Here is a 22,056-nt window from a genome sequence, read left to right on the forward strand (position 1 = left end):
TAAGTCACCCAGTACACTACCCAGAGTCACATTCAGTGAGATGGGTGTCCATATAAGTTTGTTGAATAAACACTTGAGTTTTTAAAGAACCTCTAATGAAGATGAAGATGACACAGCTCAAGACCTCTCAAAAGCATTGCAAGTTCAACTCCTAGTTTCACAGGATTGTTGCTAAGAACTCTGTGCACTTTTCTTTTTACAGACACTTTCCATGGGGTTCCAGAGCTGGAAGGGCGATAGACAACCCCCTGCTCTGTAGAACTCCAATTCTATCAGCCAAGAAAGATTGCTGTCTAATTTGTGCTTGTACACCTTCAGTAAAGGGAAGCCTATTTGTGTGGGTGAATGGTTTTTGTGTCAAACCGTTGATTTAAACGTTGAATTAAAATCTGCTTTTCTGTAACTTCCCAATGTGTCTGACATCCCTGGTATTTGATAGTGGTCTTTCATCCTAGTACTAATTTAGTCTGATCTTCACTTTCTGAAGGCAGAAAAGAGCACCCAGGGTCTATCATCTGCTGAGACACCAAGTACCTTAATGGGTACTAATGAAGGCTGGCATTATAATATACATGGAAGGCATATGGATTAGGGAACATCATCCATACTACAAATTAAACAATAATGGGCATTAAAGGGCAGTGTTGCAAAATTTCTCAAAATTTAAAATCTTGGCGCAGAACAGAATGCTAAGAATAGAGTACAGATACTGCAGACTTATAAGCTGTCCAATTATTGAACAGCTTTTTAGGTAATCCCCATTCAAGGGCACTCCTGCCTTGCAGCTGCCAGTCCAAAGAGAAAAACTCTGTGATCTTGATACCTGATCATCCGTTGCCAGGACAGAAACCACCTTCCTGGTGTTCCTTGACAATGATGGGGCGAGTTGGATACAGAACGCAAGGACACCATTTAAGTTGCCCTAAAAACACGCATTATGGCATACTGTGTCCTATGTAGGAACCTTGAACTTGTTTTGCACTCCAACACATGGAAGATCTAATGCTACTTGATTCTTGTGTTTTAAGGGAAGTATGAATATTGACCCACAGTGCTCCTATTAAAACTAAAAGCTCAGTATGAAGCATCCATGAAACATCCAAGTTCCAAGCAGCTCCATTTGAAAAAATGTTGAGATATCTTCTGTAGTTGCTTCACAAATTACACTTGACACACACTCCGAAGTAATATAGAAAATAGGGTCACAAGCCAGCGGTGGGTGTCCTCACCTCAAGAGATACATGGGATGTAGTCTGTGTCAGGTTTTCTCCCTGACAGGCTGAATTCTGTGGAATATCCTCTCACAGATGGCCCCTAACTTTTTGCAAACCATTTGCAGCAATGTAATTTTAGCAGATATTTAACCATGAGATTTTTCAGCAATTACTTGGGCCCCCTTTGTTCTATCCAGAGTCCTTGCTGAATAGTGCATGTATCAGGGAATTTACATCTTTGGAAACAAGAGATGAAACTTGTAAAATGAACACAGACATTTAGGGAAAGAACATTTTATTTTGTTTTTAAGCTTCTATGAGGGTTTGTACAAACAGTAAAAAAAGCTTTTCAAAAGTAATGAAGAATGTTCTTTACACTATTGTTGATGTATTTTTAAATCCCAAAGTTCCACTCAAATGGACCAGACTGACCTCACTTCCTGGAGGCAGATAATAGTTCTGGCAAACTGTTTGGGCTACAGTATAGAACAAGGATGATGACTACTGTGTAAGAAAATTCTTGTTCTAAGACTTTGCACATGCCAAGTAATAAGACAATGGGATTCAGGACAGTGAGCCCAACCTGAGAAATGGCTAACAAACAAATACGATGAAATAGGTGATCAGAACTGCCCTATATAGCTTTATTGAACCTACAGGATGGTTCACTTATAACAGAGGGACACAAAATGGTGTTTCATATCAGACTATTGAAGACATCTGAAATTTCTCTTCAATAATCTTTAAAATTCAAGACACAGTTCTTATTTAAATGGAAAACTAGCATTCTGATTTTTTTTTCAGCCTGTGGGAAAACCCATAAACTCAACCAACCACACAAGCTGTTCAGTGGGCCCCTATGTGTGTTCCAAGTCTCAGAAGAGCAAACCAAAACTCAAGACTTCCTGTTTTTGCAGGTGAACTGTAATGTTCATTCCAAGACTATGTGCTGATTGCCCCGTAGAAATACTCTACATCTGATTGCTACAGCCACCAACCTTTTCAGGGCAAGCACCAATGTGGATTTTTGTGCAATGCTATAACAGGTAGCTAGGCTTCTGAATGGCCCAAACCTCACGAATTCTTATGCAACCCCACAGATTTTGCACAAATTACTTATCTCATGAGATTTTGACAGTTTGCAATTGAAACAAAATTTCAAAATCAATGGGTACCATCTAGGGAAGTTGCTGTCAACCCCACCCTATTATAAAAACATCAAATTGTACAGTTGGCACTTGAGTTTTCATGTTTGTAATAATGCCCCTGGAAATATAGGATGCTAATGAGAAATTTCTTCAGCAAGGTCAAGAAGGCATATATGCAACATTCCATGAAACATTAGATGGAATGAAAGACTGCTGGCATATTCAAGTGGCATGGTTGGGATAAGTCCTAGATTCATGTGATTTTTAAGAAAATGGTTGAGTTTTGGAAATGGATTTCAGCCTTCATCACAGCCCAAATAAATAACTTTAGTACTTTTGTACAAGTACTGTTACCTTACTTTTAAAAAAATGGCTTGTTCAACACCAATATGGAACTAGAATCAAACCATTAAAATGAAAGAAAGAAAAGAACATGAATGGAAAAATATATACTGTGGTGTTGTTGTTGTTTTTTAAAAAAAGCTCCTCTCAAGAAGAATAGGTGGAAAATGTTCTTCTTCAAAGTGATTTTAAAGTTTTGAGAGGAAATAGTTTCTCCAAAATTCTCTGAAAAATAACGCAGAATCTACAACTAAATATGTAACTGTCAGAAACAATAACGGAAAACATCATTCCTAAACTAAAGACATGGGGAAATACTCTGCATCTCTGCCCCAATCAGTTTAGCTTCCATAACATTTTAAAAGAATGTTTACCCTATATCTTAATGATTATTTTTCTTTCGTCTTTTCTTATCACCTTACCCATTAGCTTACAGTTATCACATGAGTCTTCATCTCTCCCACAAAACTATACAGGTTTTTGCTTTTGTGAACTAGGTTTTTGGGAGATCATCTGTATTAGGAATATATATTTTTTTCTTAAAAGCTTTGTTGGTAACAATACACTGTATTTATTCTATTCTACAACTTTAAAAGCAAGTAGGCAAATATATTCAACGTCAGCTTAAATTACGGGTGCAAAACAACATCCCTTGATTCAATATAGTTTGGTAATTCTATGTAATTATGAGCATTCGATTTCCAATCTTGCGTTTTCTCCCAATACTGCCTATAAATAATTTCATAAATCTGTCAGCCAATCTTTTTAAAAAGTTTTCTACTTCCCTATCCTTTTGTTGAGAAGCTGATTTCTTTTGGGTCCCTTGAACAGCATGAAGATGGGACACTGAACCCCAGGGGTTTCAAAGTTACATGTTTCCAAAACCTGTCATGTCTAACTACCATTCAACTACTACAAGTCTCTTGGAAAAGGATCAGTGCTGGGATTTATCAGAACAAAATCCTAAAAACTGCAGTATATTTGCTATGTCCCACATTTCCTCGTTGACAGTTAATTATTTAGTGAATGCTATCAACAACAAAAAAATACATTTTCTGTACGAAGTGAAAGAAAGGGAAGTTTAAAAAAATAAATTAAAACAACACACAGTTCCCTGTGGGCAATAAATAAACGTGTACAAATGTAGCCTTAATTATTGGAAGTAACAACAGAGCAAACAGAGTTGAGCAAACAAAGCCAAAGTGAAATCTTTTGACCTTCTTAAGAGTCTAACATTGAGCAGGTGCCTTCAATGGCAAAAAGTCCTCCAATACTTTTGTCATGTAGCTTCCAGCAGAACAGGCCAGCAAAGAAGAAAAACATACTCTCTGGGGAAATGTTCACTGACCATAATTTTTGTGCTGGCTGTGAACTCAAGTTGCTCTGCTCTCAACTCCCGCTATGAAATTTTGGATAAACCATGCCCTTTTAATGAAATGGTGGTAAAATAAAGATTTAGTAGCTACCAAAAACAAAAACAAAGAACAAAAATCAAACAGAAGGTGTTCAGATAACCCTGAATAAAGACAGGTGACCAAATTTACAAGGAATCCAAGTTAAAAGTTGCTTGCTGTATAGGATAGATTACTTCTATTTACTTTAACATGCAAATTTATAATATATGATATATAGAGAATATAGTGAACTGCTAATGCCTAGAATATAACCATCTATCCAGCTAATCTCTGCCTTAACTTTGGCATGATTTTTTTACAGTTTTGTTTTAAAATCCCCATTTGAATTGCATGCATCACACGCTGCACACAGGTGCCCCTCCCAACCCCAATGTCCCCACACACTTTAAGAGCAGATGTCAGGCAGGCGATTGTAAACATTGAGTCACCCAGATTAAAAATAACATTAACAAAGATTTGTTCTAAATCAATACATTAAAAAAATAATTCTAAAATGCAATAAAACTGCATTTTTCTTTTTCTTCTTCGTATTTAAAATCATCCCATATTTTGAACAATTGAAAAAAGCCTTTAACACTTCCTAAACCTACTACTACCCCAAGTCCTTCCCACCGAAGATGCCAACTCTGAAGCTATTCTTTGAGGAATCTCCCTGCCTCGGAGTCTTGCTTGCTATGGGTTTATTACTTGGAACCTTGACAAAAGAATCAATATTTTAACTGCTTTGAGATGGAAGAAAGCATTCTTCCATGCTTGAAAGGCAGGTAAACTCCTTATAAGAGACTATTCTTGCTTTCTCTTGAAACCAAAAGGAGGAAGAAACATGCTTTATTAGAGGCCAACATTTTTAGGATAATCCGTGATATCTTCAAGTTTCAAATCCAAGAGGGAACAGAACAATAAACCCATATGAATTTCTTATGAGGGATAAAAACAGCACCTTTCTTGTACAAAGATTTCTAATAAACTCCTTTATTTAAAACTTACTACAGCAAAAACTACCTTGAATTCATGACAATATATGCCTTTATGAACAGAACCAATTCATTTTCCCACAATTCTCTATACTTTTTCCTTACATCTGAAAAAGGATATAGTTTTAATTTAAGAAAACTGTTTGTGTAGAAACTTTAATCCTAATTGATGTTGCAGTTCGTAACAGAAGAATTATTCTGTTCTAGAATTGTACAAGAGCAACATCATATTTCATCTATTATCCACTTCAGTCCCATTTTTATTGCGCTGAACTACTTAAGCAGAAAGCAATCTAATTCCTTAAAGCACAGGTGTCCAACTCGATTGTGCCACGGGCCAGATTGTGATGTATCATGACATTTTTTTTTGCCTTTGCGGAGCCGAGGTGGGCGTGGCCTGCACATGCCGCATCTGGCCCATGAGCTGCCAGTTTGAGAGGCCTGCCTTAAAAGCCTCTACAATGATCAAAAAAGGTTTGCTGTGGAAAGGATGACAAAACCATGAGATTGATAGTACTTTTTTCCTTCCCTGTTCACATAATAAAAAGAATCTCACTAGATACATTTTTAATAATTTTGGCTAATTATGACTTTCTAGAAGCAGCTGTTCTGGGCCTTGGAAGACTTGTGGCTCTCAGTAGGAGTTGGAATCTGTGACCCTCTGAACTACAAATTCTACCGTCCCCCTCTGGTCAAGGACATGAAAACAGATGTAGCCCAAACACATCTGGGAAGCTAAAGGACTTTCAGAGTGGTCATGTGGATTTTAAAGCCAAAGGATAGAGACTACAAGCTCCCAGTAGAAAAGGTAAGCTGAATATAATCAATGTTCTTAAAACTACCGATTGTTTTAAGCATCTTGAAAAATGAAACTTTTTTCTTAGCAATTCTATTCTGTTAGCAATCACAAAATGTGATGTAAGAAACAATCAACAGTAACTTAAATACTGTTACCTTAAAAATGCAACTGACAGTATTTTTGGCAAGGAGGGAAGAGAAGGCACTTATTCATAGGAATCAATAGGCCCCCATTTGTCCCAAGAAGCAGCAAATAAATACTATCAAATTCTGAAAAGAATTTGAAAGAAACACAAAAGCCTTCTTTACAAAAAAATATTCTGAGATCACCAACTGAGATTCATGATCAGACCTTACTTTTGATGAAGATGATGATCCAGTTATTTAACAACATCATTGCCCTTGTAATTCATTGTTTGAGTAAGACTTCCAAAAGACTGGTTCAGCTTAAATTAATTCATGTGGGAACTGCTTTTAAAACAGTTAAAAAGAACTGGAGCATTAAAATGTTGAAAGATTCTCTGCAGTCAGAATGCAGATTCACTGTTAGCTTCAAGGTAAAGATCCTCTTGGAGGGGTGAAAATACCAGCTGTCATATCATATATCACTCGTGCTCTACCAACTACTATGGTTACTTTGCTTAAGTATAAATAATCTAGCAAGATGGAAAAACAAGCAACAAAGCCAGAATGAGGGTACACTATTCAATTGCTTATATGACAACACTTCTGTTAACTATCCAGGACCTTTCTGCTTAACTTTCTATTCCAGCAAACAATTTTGTACATCCTTCTTTTTTTCAACGTAGCTGGTGCCACTGTCCACTTGCAGTGCTGTGTTCTTCAACCTAGAATTGGAAACTCACTTTTCACTCCTATATATCTCTATGCTCTGAACCTTCTCCAACATTCTTAATCCAGAGTGTCATATGTCCAAGCTTCAGTAGCTTTCCAATCTGCCATTTATTTTTCAAGATCAATTCCTCTACCAAATGAGCGAAAATACTGAACAAAACAGTAGCAGAAAAATCAGTACTTGTCACTAAGATAAAACCAACTTTGATTTGATACACATGACATGAGAATTTTACTGCAACTGTCCCGATGCAATTTCATAATCAGTCACCATGAATGTAGCTCTACCATGATTTTTACACTACATCTTTTAGCCAACAGACCCTTTCCCTGGGGGAAACAGATGTCCAGGGGCTGTTTTGTGTTTATTTATTTTATTTTATTTATTTGTCAATCGCTTACAAGATAATAGGTATAAGTATAATCATGAGTAAGAATACAGGAAATAGGTACGAATAAATGGGGACGATAGGGATGGTAGGCACGATGGTGCACTTATGCACGCACTGTGTTCTGCATCTGTTTTATTCTCACTTTTAAGCATTTCAGGCTTTGCTTAATTCTCAGTTTTGCCATAAAAATTGCGAACTTTTGTCATTACTTTCTAAAATGGTTTTAGAAAACACTCTTTATTCTTCTCTAACCTTATTAAGTTTATATGCCACTCTACCTTTTAATTCTTGGCAATTCACAACAATTAAAAATACAGTAAAATGACCTTTTCCAGTATCTTGACAAATGTTCGTGTTTATATGTTTGTGTCTTCATAGAATTAATAAATTTGGAGAACTAAATGATTCCCAAGTGAAGCTTATTTATGTTTTGCCACATTAACTGGGTCTCAAAGAAAATGGATATGTTTGGTTGATGGTCATATAGAACATACCCATGCATATTACCTAAACATGGAAAATCAAAATTAACTGTGACCAACACATCTTGAAAATCAAAGCCATATTTCATAAAATTAAGAATAAGTACTGGGTCTAAATGTCCTCATTTATTTCACTGGTAAGCCAATTTCATTTATCTTAGATTTCTATCCCTATTATGTTTGATCTAGAGGGATTTTTTAAAAAATACTGTTTTTCTAATCAAGAGCCATTATTTGTTTCTGGGTCTCTTGACTGTGATTTAGCGGGATATATTTTGCCAAAGTTATTATGACCCAATTTGGACATAGGATATATATCCAAACTGGCCCAAAGTATCTTTCAGAGCATGTTTTTGAACTGAAAGAGGTTTTTAGAAGTTACCTTAGTAAATAAAATAAAAAATTCACCACTGAAGTGAATCTAAATAAACTTGTTAAAGGAATTCACATCTTGAAAGCTAAGCATCTTTAAGTCTCCCTAATGAGTTATTCTTCATTTCTTTTCACACACCCTTCTTCTGGTTTCACCGACTGAATTTCTATAAAAGTTTCCAATATACATTTCTTATTGCTAACTTATTTCTTAAGCCATAAATTCTCTTTCAGCTCACTGCCTTATTCTTGCTATCTCTTCACTTCTCCCTTCCTTCCTTCCTCCCTCCCTTCCTTCACTTCCTATCTTCTCTCATATGTTTTCATATAACACATTCAAAACACTATTCTTCCTTGCACAAATCCTATGCCTTGTAAGGTGTGTAACACAAATGGCCTTTTTTCAATTTCTGAAAAATACCTTAATAGTCATAATTAAAGCTGGTGGAATATTAGTGTGCTATATGAAGCAGTAACCATAAGCCAGCCATCTGAACAGGTGATTTACATCTTCTACAAACAGTTCTGTTTCCTGAATGAAGACAAATATACATGTCCCAGGAGCTCCAACACAAGTCCGAAAGCTCGGAAGACAAAACCTTTGGTCCTGCTGGTCGATCCAGATTGGATCCTGCAATTCTGTTTCCTCTCCAAATTCTTTGACATTTTGCTATCTTTGTTATGATTTGTTTTGAAAAGCACTGCATTCCTATAACCTGCATATTATTCATATATTTTCCAGCAAGCTTTGCATGTTCATCTTCTATGAGAAAACCTCAGCAAGGCCCATTTGATTTCATTTCAACCCGTCTCTAATAACCAAGTCCTCCATATACCAAATTTGAACATATGGTTCTATTAAAGCTTCTTCCTCCTCCACTGGTTCTGCCCCTGGCTCCTTCAGTCCTTTAAACGCAATGGCTTCTTTTGCAAAATGGCCAGGATGTAGTGAATGCGGAACGTATTAATCTCAGGGTGATACGAGGTTGAATGTATCTGGAATAGCAATAATTACTAGTGCACTTCCTTCTCAGCCCTACACAATTAAAGCCTCCTGACGAGAATAAAACTGTGTGGGGCCTTTTCTGGCCTCTGCCATAATATGCAAGCTTTTTCTAGCAGGAGAAAGCAGGAACAAGTCTCATCTTCAGGACAACATTTAGAGGTTCAAGTTGCATATTATCCCCAGAACCTTGGAAAAGATACAATTTGGAACTGCCTGAAAATAACTTCCTGACTCACTTCCAAAACTCTCTGGCCAACTTTCATTTCCAAAGTTTCAGATGGCTCCAACTGGCTGATAATTACAAAACAACCTTAGTGATTGAGACACCTTGGTTCCTCTGGCATGCCTCCATCAACTTGTTAGCGTTGGCCAATTTAAAAGGTGTCTCTGGATTTTAAACGACTGGATCCTGTCTCTTCTTTTATCCTGTGGAAAGCGTTATCAAAAAAAGAAGCTCAATTCTGAAATAAAAGAGAACCTTCTTGTTTAGGACCACGTCTATGCTTGCAGATTGCATCCATACAGATGCTGTTGTTCCAAGCCCATGATCTCAGGGAGAAAACTGATGGTTCCTCAACTGGAAATACATCGTTGCTACTAGTTAAGACTCCGAACCAATCAGTCCCCAACAGATCAGAGGTCTTAAATTTGTGGCTATCAAGTTTTGTTTGTTTGTTTTTGAAGAATCTGCTATGTTAGAGATAATTAGGGCTGACTCTCTTTTTAATGGCTTTATTGATGCCAGGATTATCTTTCAGTTCTGCTTTTCCTTTTCTTAAATACTGGAAGAAAACGAAGAAGCATTCATCCTAGCACCAAACATGCACTTTGGTAATAAAACACCAATGACAAAACTTTGTTCACACTCAAAAGAGGAACCCTGAGATCAAAAAGAACCAAAGAGGGGGAAATTTTTTACTTTAACTGAGTAACTCTCGGGCAAGAATCTAGCACACATTTCCTTTCCAGGGAAGAAACCCCACCCGCAAGCCCTAAGAACAAACAAAACCAAGACAACTGCAACTGCTAAGCTCAGCATCATAAAAGCAGCAGCCAATTCATCTATCCCAGCCCCCATTTGTCTTTAGCAAATACAAATCCAAAAACACAGAGGAAAAAAAAATCAAACAAATAAAAGGACATGTAATGACGCAGAGACTGGTGAACGGGGGCAGCAGGCAGCCCACAGCACCAGAAGTCCAAACTTAATAAATAACTTGTAAAAAAAATATCTTTTCTATTTTCCTTTTTGTGTTTTATGTCTGTTCACAGTGCGTGAGCAAGCGTCACTGTTGCATATCCTCAAGCCTCTGGTCACAGTCGAGAGAGAGAGAAAGAGAGAGAGAGAGAGAGAGAGAAAGAGAGAGAGAGAGAGAGACAAGCAGGGAGCACGCTGTCACTGGTGGCAACCCTGATGGCGGATGCTCAATCTCAGAAACATACAAGCAGAGGCTGAGGAAGTACTTTCTCATCCAAAGCGTCGTACATCTGGGCTGTCTGGTGCGGTGCCTGAAATGCCAAAGGCCCTGAAATGTAATCACATTCCAGGAAGACCAGACCTGGGACCCATTTCTTCCTGGCAATACTGAAGACGACAAAACAGTCACGGGTGACTGAGCAGGTGAAGCAAATAATGCATGCCACTGGAGCGTTGTTCTGGTGAAGGCTGGTGCTTGTTGTGGTGCTCTCTCTTTTAAGATCTGGCAGCCAAGGATCCCTTCTCTGATACAGCAGCCACACAACATGGCTACCTGGTGAAGAAGGGCAGGTGATGCTGGCTGAGGATGCTGCTCGTGCGGGGTGACTCTGTCTTAGCCATGACATCTTTGAACCAGGATGCCACATCCACTTCCAGTGTCTCATAACGCTTGATGAAGTTGTGTTCCTGAAAACAAGGAGATGGAATGCATTTTTCCCCTTTCTGTTCCTAAAAGGCTGAGAGAGCAACTCTAAGTAGGACTTGGGGTGCGGGGAACAGACCTCCTGAAATCTAGAGAAGTATTCTGCTGGGCCTGGATTAACTAAGGTCAACTATATCAGAAAACAACTATGTTTGAATATGTACAAATAGACACACAATGATGCTGAATACAAGGAAAAACAAATGGATAGTCATGAAAAAAAATCAGTTCAATAGAACTTTTCTGCTTTAGGAAACTGTGAGTGTGTATGTTTATGATGATGATAATAATAATAGTAATAATAATAATCAGAAGAATACACACACACACACACACACAAAACCTCTGCACCAAGTGCAAATTGTTTTAAGAGTACCCCTCCTATAGCATCCATATTCACATGAAGTGTTGTATACTCACAAGTAGCTTGTTGTACTTTGGTCTCTTCCTGTGATCTTTAGTAAGGCTAGAAGAACAAAAACACACATTCAAACCACATTTTCCAACTGAATTTTGGTTAATAGCAGTTAATGCCAACATTTCATATTTATGTAAGTTATTCCCCTCCAAAAGTTTTCTAGTTAATAGGATGAAATCCATCATAATCCTGGCACAGCCCAAGGCCAATTTTCACATCCACCCTCCATGGCAACCTGGTTGTCATTTTCAGCTCAACGAAGGAGTCTCTTCTTACTCTGCAATTAGCCAAGAGAAAGGCCAAGGGAAAAAAGCGGGAGCCATGAACAGGTTGAGAAGAGAGAACAGAAACTAGTGGAATGGCCCACAATTTATGCAAAGGGAGCTGGAAGGCTGAGATGAGATTTAATTTTATGGAAAAATGACAAAGATGCTTGAGTTCACCTTTTCACAAAAGCACATTACCAGACTGACCAAATAAAACTGTGTTCAGTGATCTATTGTTTTATTATATATATAATTAACTTTGCCCGATTCCAAACAATTCTTGGTGACATACACCAAGTAAGAAACGATAATAAGTTAACATAGATATCCAGAGGAGAAGAACATGCATAACAAAAAGCAATCAACAGGGAGGGGCTCAACCACCACAGTAGCCCAAGGACTGGGAGTGCAGCCATGTCCTCAAGGACTTTTAGAACATCATCAGGATGGGAATCGTTCAGAGCTCTGTGGGGTTACTTTTCCAAAGGGCAATACTGTGACAGACAATGTAAACTTCCTGGGTCCTGATAGAGCTGGAGTGGGCCCATTTTCTACGTATTCTGACCATTAGCTCCCAAAATTATTAATTACTCACTGCAAGCTGTTTTTGAGACTATTTACTCACCAGTCTTTTACAAAGGACTGGAAATCCACGGAAAATCCCATGTTGTTTGGGAGAAGAGGAGGATCTTCCTGCAAAACCTTGGTGAGGACCTCAAAATCCGTTTTGCAGTTCTTGTAGGGAAACTGCCCTGTAGCTAACTCAACCTGCATTGGAATGTGACGTGAGAAGAAATGCCAAATATTAAAAGTTAAAAGAAGTTAGCAGAAAAAATATCACCCTCTCTTGTGGTATCATTTAATAGGATGAGTTTTAGTTCACTGTGTCGTAAGGTATGAAGAAACATATCATTTGCTGTTCCACTGGAATCTCTGATATGGCAAGTAGACTCCTTTCAGGCCTCTTCACATGATGACCAAGGCATCTCCTCCATCAAACTGGCTGAAATCCCACAATATCACTGAATCTCATAATACTGTTGCAACCACCCTAAGTCACAAAAGTCTTCTGTAATGTTAGCCTTAAGCTCATCTTTCATCTAAGATGCTTTTAACTTCACTTGTGCATTCTTCATTTTAGAAAGAGAAAATAAAGCGCTCTAAAAACTGCTACCATCTACTAAATAATAAACTGTGCATGTGAATAAGTATTTAAGCATGCTGAGAATCTAGCAGGGCTTAATTAAAGAGCTCTGGCATCTACATGGGCTACAGAGAAGACCTTTGAGGAATGTGGGCAGACTGCAAGCTATGGATTGCCCAATTGCCATCAAAAAAAACAAGCCAAGAGAGCTTAACTTACCAAGGAAATGCCCAGGCTCCACACATCTGCACGGATATCATAATCAGGTTTTGAGGGATCAGGAGGATCTATTCTTTCAGGCTAAGAACAGAAAATAAAAAGCCATTGAAAGAGCAACTGATTGCTAATTTCTTACCTGCACTTAGGAAACAACCCCCAAATATAGAAACAAAATAAACAATGGAACTACAATTGCATAAGCTTAGGCCATATTCTAATGGCAACTCTGTATAGATGTGCTGTGAATCACACACCAGATGTGTGATTCTGATTCCAAGGGGACATCCTCAGGCAGAGATGTATTGATATAATCTAAACGGGCCTAGTCCAGAATACTGTTGAAAAGAAAGCATATGAAGGAATTGATATGGCAAACAAATTGGGCACACAGTAAAGGTTACAACATTACGGCAAGCTACCTGAAGATATTCCCTAAACACGTCTCTAATCCTTACCGCCATATATGCTGCACAACCAGCACTCCGGGTTTTGGCTTTTGAATCGACCAGCCTCCCACTGATCCCAAAATCACACAACTTGATTTGTCCCCTCTCGTCCAACAAAATGTTGGAAGGCTTCACATCTCTATGAATGACACCATGCTTCTCTTTCAAATAATAGAGGGCTTTCACAATCTAGGGAGGAAAAATAAAAATAAAAAAATCAGTGTCGAAGAAATGACTCACTGTAGGAAAAGTAATTTTAGCATTTGTTTAGGATTAGCAAAACTCAATTTCTATGAAGACATTTGCTACTTGGAAAGCAAAGGTTAGTCACTCACTTGGAAGATTATGTGATTATGCAGAACACAGAGTTTCAGTTACATAACTTAATATGCTTAAACTTATTATAGCATAACCTTTTATCCATATACATCACAAAACAAATGTCAAAATCATTATTAAAAAGAGGAGGGGCACATGTGAAACTACACCTTTAGTATTTCTGCTTGGTAGGAGAGATGCACAATCTTCCTATGTTGAGTTTATTCAGTTTTATTCTGATTAAATAATACTCATTCAAATTGGTCAAATGTAGCCTGAAAACTACAGCAGACGTAATGGTGGTAAACCAGTTTTTTCCCCCTCAATGTTTCGGTTGATGTTTTAAGTTGTCAACTTCCATATTGCCACTCATTAATTGGCACTTCCTCTAAGCTGCTCATACAGTCTCCATGAGGGGTGGGATGCACCCACACTAACCCACACGCACCAAGGGATATTTTAAATTCCAAAGATAAATGCATGAGGATCATTAGGAGGCACAAAAGAGTTTTCACAACTTAAAATCTAGAGAGAGATCTGTAAAATATATTTTTTTTGTACTGATGTTTGCAAGCAACATACATACGTTTATTTGGGGTTACCGGAGATTATCGACACTTACCGCCACAGTCATCTTTCCCAAGATTCTCTCAGGGATGGGTCCTTGAATGCGTTTCTTCAGTTTCTCTGCACACGTGCCCATTAGCTCCATGGCTATAAAAACATCCGTCTATGGACGAAAAAGGGGAGAAATGAAGGGAGATATTGATCAAGTTATTGCTTTTTTTAAAAATAGAGTAGACGGAAGCACTGGGTCCACTTACGTTTGTGATGAAAGTCCCAAAGCACTGAACAATATAGGGACAGTCATGACTCTTCAGCACCACATCCAGATCCATTAGGATCCTTTTGTTCTCTTCTTTGTTACCAGAACGACGCATTTGCTAAGGAGAGGGAAAAAAGGATGGGGCACGCCTGAGCATGGAGGGTAGATAAAACATTAAAAAAGAAAGATGCGCTGTACATGCCTTCCCTCATGGTGAGCACTTCTGTTGTTTGTCCAATGATCACCACTAATTTCTATCTACAAAAGACACTTATTGTAAATCTCTTCAACCTATCTCAAGCTGTATTCAGAGTGAATTCCTGCCATTTCAACCCAGACTTCTTATTCTTTTAAGAGTTCAAAACTCAAGTATATCTACCTCACCTTCACAGCTATGATGTGTCCCGTCTTCTTGAAGCGCATTTTCCACACCTGTCCACATGTCCCACTACCAATCTCACCAAGATTTTCTAGGTCATGGATTTCAGCTTGATATCTCTGTGGGAAATGAGGACACATAACTTAAGACGCAAACAAGTGTTAATATAGTGAATACTGAAAAAAGGGAAGACTTTTTTATGGTAACTTTTAGTTGCAGTCAACTGTTATGTCATCAGGCTGCAAAGTATTTTAAGCTACTATATCTCTTATCTCTTCCTATAAAATATCCTTTATAAAGCCACATTAACTTGCCAGTCTAAAGTGGAAATTCACAGAACTTTAAAATGCCTGTCTGAAAGCTAAATATTAACTTGGAAAAATATACTGCATGAAATGCAACAAAGAGAATAAGATGGACAACCCACAAATCCTATATCCAAGAATGCAGATTGTGCCACATTAGATCTGACTGTGAAGTTCCTTATCATGATTTTCCGACCTCAAATGTGATCAGCTTTAATCAGATACTGGGCTGGGAATACTTTGTCTATAGCAGGGTAGATGAATTCAACCTACCTGGCCTCCAATGGTCAAATAACCAGTTTGCTTCATGATCTCCTGCAGTTTTTGATCAATTTCTATGCTAGGAAGGGAAAGAAAGAAAAGCTAAAGAACTTATGGCAGCTTGTATCCTTGACATGGGACTGTATCAATTCTCTCTCTCTCTCTCTCTCTCTCTCTCTCTCTCTCTCTCTCCCCCCCTCCCCTCCCTCTCTCTCTGAAGAAGAGCGTACATAGCCCTATTATGAAGCTCCCATGCTCAGTATCCGGATAATTATATAAAGAAGGAAAATTCTATAAAGAATAATAAGTTTTGCATTCAAACCTCTTGACAAAATCAGCCAGTTCTACAACAAGCCCTCAAAATCAATCCCAGCTGTAAAGAAGAATGCAGATTGTCATGAATGTTTACTTAACTGGTGAATGCAAAATAAGCAGCAGGCCCAGTTAAATAAGCCAAACTGGCACACCCTTTCAGGGACAGATGCTCTTAAACTTCCTGGGGCCTAATACAAATATTACACCAAATACAATAAGCTGCATTCCAATACGCAGGAAACATACTACATTTACTGAAAATATCTTACGATGAATTTGAAAGATCTGCTTTTTACATTCTGCCAAATGTAAGCCCTTACAGTACACATTGCCGACTATGATGGCATTCTGACTGTGGCAAGAAATTATAGTTTGTAATGACTTTGCTTGGTTCTAATCTCACTTATGAGTGGTGAGGATGTAAGACACAGGGAGTCAGCAATGACTGTGGCAAAATATAAAACAAATTACTTTCAATCCTAGGAAGAGGGCAAAGGCAAACCATTTCCACAAAAAAATATTACCAAAGGAACATGGATTTGTCCATATACAATAGTTACCAGGAGTTAAGAGTGACTCAGAGGCAATCAAATCATCAGCAATCAAACAATTAAATAAGCAACAATGCCGAAGTATATCACGATCAGTCCCCACCTCAACATGCTGTCACTGAACATCATAATGGCACATAATTGCAAGTTCTTCTTCTATGGTATAGATTACACCATCTGTATGCTGCCATACTTGTTACATACATTTCCATTTCATTAGACATTAAAGCAATATAAAAGCTACGCTATAAACAGCTTCCCCCCATCTCTTAGTAAACTGCCCTTCTCTGGTTTGAATATAAGCCCAGAAACTGCATGTGGAAAGTTCTTAAAAACACGAGAAAAATTAAGTTGAGTGTTCTACTACCACTTGGCTTCTTTGCTCCACCTGTGCTTACCTCTCCATGCTCCTGTGCATGAGGAATGGTGGCTGAGGAGGAAGGCCCAGGATATTTCGAGGGCGTGATGCATGTGTGTGGTGTTGGGGTGAGTTTTCCAAAGAGGGAGAACGGCTGCTGCCATCGTTGGCTAAGGGAAGCTGCAATGCTGAGAAAGAAGAGGAGAGTTAGACCAAGAGTTGATAGCACACCAGGAATTCCTAGGCTGAACCATTTTGCTGGGTTAAGATGCAATGGGTGTGAATTCCTAGAAGTTTATTACTATCTTGACTTCTCACTTATCAGGTTAACATTGCTATTTCTAAATATCAAATACTATTGCTACTACTCCACAGTAGTGCCATGTGTGCAAGCCGGAGCTTTCAACTACGTCATCGTGAAAATGGCTCTATCTTGGTCAAGAACTAAGGTTTTCTTCCTATGTCTATAAAATCATCCTTTTAATATTCTGGGAGATGGAAAAAAATACAACCACCAATAAATATGAAACCAGCAGCCAACGTAAAAACCCATCTGAATCATTCACATAACCATTCAATAGACTTTTGTCACAAATTCTGATTATGAAGTTGCATAATCTGATCTTTAAAGCTGTATGAAAAGCAACCAGTTTTGGGACTAATCTAATCCCCAGGAAATGGTGTTCTGAAGAATGAGTACAATAACAGAAAAAGGTCTCTTCTGAATTCCATCAAATGACATTCTTTAATAAAGTCCTGCTGGATCTGATGGGATGGATAGATACAATCAGGGAGAGAAAATCCCTTAAATTACCCAAACTCATTTTATTCAGGGCTTTATAAGTCTCTACAACCACCTGAAATGATCTTAGAAGCACACTGGTAACTACTGCATTGAGTAGAGATGAAATAAGCATCAATCAAGAAGCTGACGTAATGAGTTTATATGACTTGCCTTGTGGAAAGATGGACAACAAATGTAATAAATAAATAACTGCCTAGACCAGTGGTGGCTAACCTTTTTGGGCTCCTGTGCCAAAAATTGTGTGCACGCTAGTGCACGCATGCTCACATGCCAGCACCTAGAAGGCAATGCGCAGCCCCTGCATACCCCCCCATGCATGTGCACGCAATCCCCCCCGCCCCCCCTTTACCTGCACTGCGCCTCACAGCTGATTTTTGGCTGGTTTGAGGCCTTTTTCGGCCTCCCAGAGGCTTGAAAAAAGCCTCTGCGGGCTGAATAAAACCTGTTTCGTCACTATTACAGGAAGTGACGAAATAGGCCTATTTGTCCTGCAGAGGCTTTTTTCAAGCCTCTGGGAAGCTTCAAAACAACCGAAAATCAGCTGTGAGGCTCGTGCGTGTGCAGTGAGGTACGTTTGCCTGCGGCTCGCATGCTGGCACAAATGGTTCTGCATGCCACCAGTGGCACACGTGCCACAGGCTTGCCATCCCCATTGCATCTTGCATCTGCTCTAGCTTCCAGATGCTCTTCAAGCACAGGATCATGAAAAGCACATTGCAGTATTCGTTCAGAAGGTGATTATGTCTCTTGGCCCAGGAAAAAGTATAATTAGCACATACCACAACTCTAAAATCTTTCCCGGCCATGGCTCCAAACTGCTCTTTGAACACGATCTCAACAAGAGAAGCGAAGGCAAATAAATGGCTTTCAAACAAGAACATAAGTATTACAAAGAATAAAGTTGACCAATAGCATTAATCAATGCCATTTATTTTCTCTTTTTAAAAACCTCTGTTTGATAAAAACATTATATCAACCCACTGAAGATTACAAAAGGTTTTGTAAGAACACTGGGCCTCTAGTAAAAAGGACACCAACATGTATTACTAAAATACTTCCATATTTATTATGTCCTTAAACTTTACACTGTTCTGTAAAATATTATCCCTATATTACAGATTAAGAAATAAATTCTGAGATATCTTGATATTCAAATTAATGCTGCCCGGTCACTGCAGAATGGGTTGTCTCAAAAATCTAAATTATAAATTAATAATTTTTCATTATCATTTATGCTCTGACCCACAAAATACATGGAGTAAAGCTGAAAAGAAAATTATAATGAATATAACAGAGTCATAATTTAAGAGTACATTTTCAAATGCTCGAGGAAGCCATCTATTTAATGATCCAGTTTAAAAAAAAAACAGTAAATGTGAAATAGATGGTTGTGGCTATTTTGCAAGAAGTAGTTACATAAGTGTTTTTAAAAGCTAATAAATTAGGACACCAAAATAACTGAGGGATTATCATTCAAGTTCAATTAACTCCAGGAACAAATCTTCCCTGGCTAAAATGACTAAAATGTTTAGAGAGAGTTCCTTATATCTGGAAAACATATAAATACATCTACTCTCAATATTACAGCCAATTTGATACAGAAATTAAGATGATGAACTAGAAACCAGGAGACTGTGAGTTCTAGTCCTGACTTAGGCACAAAGCCAGTTGGGAAGCCAGTCACTCCTTCTAAGCCCTAGGAAGAAAGCAATCTTGTCAAGAAAACGGCAGAAACTTGTCCATTGCCTCAATATGCACATTCAAAAACTCTTAATAGACTAAATGTATCTCCATCAATGAAGAAGAGGAACTGATACATCCTGACATCTAAAAAGTCAGTATAAAGGAAATAAATGAATAAATAAACAGAAGGCTACTAAGATTCAAGACACAACTTTTATTTTAACTTTAGAAAAATAAAAATGAAAAGATAAATGTCAAAGGATAAACATATTAAAATCTTGATCACCCCTTAGGTGGCCATTGTTTTTTACTTGCCATATGCTGATTACTTAAATCTCCACTTTTTTCATTTGAACAGTCAAAGTCCTTTTCATATTCGATGAAAACAATACTGCCAATATAGTGTTAGTCCTATATGACTTTAAAATGTGAGCACATTAGAAGTTCCAGTCACCACACCTCAAAAAGAAGAGTTGGAAAAAGTTCAGGAAATGAAAGACTCCAATCAGGAAAATGTAGAAACATTGATTTTGTTGTAGCTCTAAAGAGATATAAGTATCTACTGTATAGCCTCCATGTTACTGAACCACACTACATAAATTTTTTAGAGATTAGTTTCTTTTCTGTCCTTGTAATCTATGTCTTGTGGGCTTTATTGAAATAAATTGATAAATCCTGTTGAAAACCTAAAAAAAAATGTGGTGGAGACAGTATTACCCACCCTGGCGACTCAAGAAAAAAGTCATCTCTTTGTCTCATCCTTGATTCTCTTTTACATACTTTCTTTTTTTTTTCTTTTTTTGCATATAAATTTTATTGAATTTACAATTAAAAAAATAACATAACAACATTACATAAGAAACAGAGAGAGAAAAAGAAGAAAGAAAGAAGAGAAAGAGAGAGGAAGAAAAAAAACAAAAAAACGCTCGGTCTTGCGACCGAAAAAGGAGAAAAAGGAGTATAAAAGAGAGAAAAACAAAACAAAACAAAAAAAAAGAAACGGAAGAAAAAGAGGAAGAAGCCAGAGGCGAACAGAACGCTGGGAAAGACGATTTGGGACTGCAGATTAGTCAGCACATTTCACCATTTACTGATTGGAAGGCTGAAAAGAAACCTCTAGCTGGAAGATGGAACTTTAGCTCACCCAATTTGCTCTCTTTATTACGTGGTACTACTTAAGTTTACTAAGTTGGCACTATTTTCTCTTTAAGATGACTTCCTTGTTGTTGTTTGTTTGTTGATTTTCTGAAGCTGTGGTAATCTCTCTTCTACCCCTTCTCTTATTATCTTGCCCCTTGCCTCCCTATTGTATCTCCTAAATACTTTACATAATTTTACTTACTGGGGGGGAGAGGAGGATACACTATTATCAAAGAGTTAAGAGTTTACTGTTGTAAGTATTAATAGTAAAAAGGGATAAACTTTGTTGATATAATCTATTTATAAATTATTTAGACTACTTCGACATTTAAGATTAATTCCTTAAAGTGTTAATTGATGTACTATTGTTGACCAATTTTCTTATTACATTGACTAGAATATTGTTGCAGTTCTCTATTTATGATATAGGGAAAAGACTGTGGAGTGAGATATAAAATTGAAATACGTGAATAGTCTTTCAAGTACAGGACCCAAATACTGAATGGTGATTTGGGATAATATATTTAAAATTGTGCATCAACAAAAACAAATACTTAGAGAGATGACATCCACAACAACTATGGCCTTAAAAACAGGAAAGAAGGCTATCCCGACCCTATCGACTACGTTGACAGCCACCCCACCAACATCTCAAAAACTATCGAGGAGTCTTTAATAGGGAAAAGCAGCCCAATGTCCCCAATATTAATATACAAACTTCCATATTAGCCTTGCAGGAAGCTATATCTAAAATGCAAGAAATGATGATTAAAAATCACAAGGAAACTAGAGCAGATATAAGCGAATTGAAAGATGAGATGGGAAACTGAAGGCTGAAATGAAAGCGGATATAGCGAAGGTGGAGGGTAAGATAGGGTCTCTACAGCAGGCCATGGAGAGAAACGAAGTGAAAATAAAAGATATAGAGAGTAGAACAACACGCATGGAGATTAACTTTGAAAGGATGGATGAGGAATTTAAAAATGTACTTAGAGAAACGGAAGACTCTCTGATCCACCTCGAGATGGACAAAGCAATGGCGTATTTAAGATTCCAGAATGTGGCGGAAGCCAAAAATGAAGAATTGGAACATTTGATGGCAGAAATATTGGCTGAATGGCTAGGAAAGGAAAAAGATGATCTAATTAAAGAGTTTGATGAGGTATATAGTGTTAGCACAAGCTACGCTAGGCGTAACAACTGTCCAAGAGAAATTCATATCCGCTTCTCTAGGAGATGTCTGAGGGATTTAATTTTGAAAATGTCTAGGGAGGAAACAATATCATATAAAGGCAGAGAAATTAGGATTTTAAAACAAATTCCAAAGAGAGTGAGGATGATAAGACAAGATTATAAATTTTTAGCTAATGATTTAAATAAAGAAGGAATCCATTTTAAATGGCTAATCCCGGAAGGGATGTTAATTACATGGAAAGAGAGGAAAATCAAAATAGAATCGATAGAACAGGCCCAAGTTTTTCATCAACAGCTCACAGATAAGAATAGTCAACCCACCAAAGAAGAACCTAAAACAAGACCACAGGAGGTCCAATATTATCACAGAACCCAAAAGGAACGACTTTCTCCAATTTCAGGAAGTGATAATCCACAACATGGGAGAGAAGAGCAAATTCCACAACAACAACAACAAGAGAACCGAATCATTACTAGGCAAAAATCTAAGCAGAAGTAGATAAATGGTGGAGGGGAAGAAGTTGCTCTC

The 22,056-nt window shown here is 37.7% G+C and overlaps 1 protein-coding gene across 2 annotated transcripts in view; it reads right to left on the reverse strand.

The window, feature by feature from the left end:
• Positions 1-1,492: 1,492 nt before the first annotated feature.
• Positions 1,493-22,056, reverse strand: part of MAP2K7 (mitogen-activated protein kinase kinase 7) — a 40,656-nt gene continuing 20,092 nt past the window's right edge. Inside the window, exons 2-11 of one of the 2 annotated variants that reach the window (XM_026696279.2) lie at positions 16,746-16,893; positions 15,494-15,560; positions 14,921-15,034; positions 14,535-14,654; positions 14,333-14,440; positions 13,402-13,581; positions 12,947-13,027; positions 12,209-12,351; positions 11,320-11,365; positions 1,493-10,883 (exon numbers count right to left, since the gene is read on the reverse strand). In XM_026696279.2, coding sequence (XP_026552064.1) covers positions 10,746-10,883; positions 11,320-11,365; positions 12,209-12,351; positions 12,947-13,027; positions 13,402-13,581; positions 14,333-14,440; positions 14,535-14,654; positions 14,921-15,034; positions 15,494-15,560; positions 16,746-16,893 — 1,145 coding nt within the window. In that variant the 3' untranslated portion in view covers positions 1,493-10,745. The remainder of the gene's footprint in view (positions 10,884-11,319; positions 11,366-12,208; positions 12,352-12,946; positions 13,028-13,401; positions 13,582-14,332; positions 14,441-14,534; positions 14,655-14,920; positions 15,035-15,493; positions 15,561-16,745; positions 16,894-22,056) is intronic. The other variant, XM_026696278.2, reaches the window with a different exon arrangement.

The sequence above is a fragment of the Pseudonaja textilis genome, chromosome 2, assembly GCF_049901715.1.
Source record: "Pseudonaja textilis isolate UNSWEBS1 chromosome 2, rPseTex1.2, whole genome shotgun sequence".
Classification (NCBI taxonomy): Eukaryota; Metazoa; Chordata; class Lepidosauria; order Squamata; family Elapidae; genus Pseudonaja; species Pseudonaja textilis.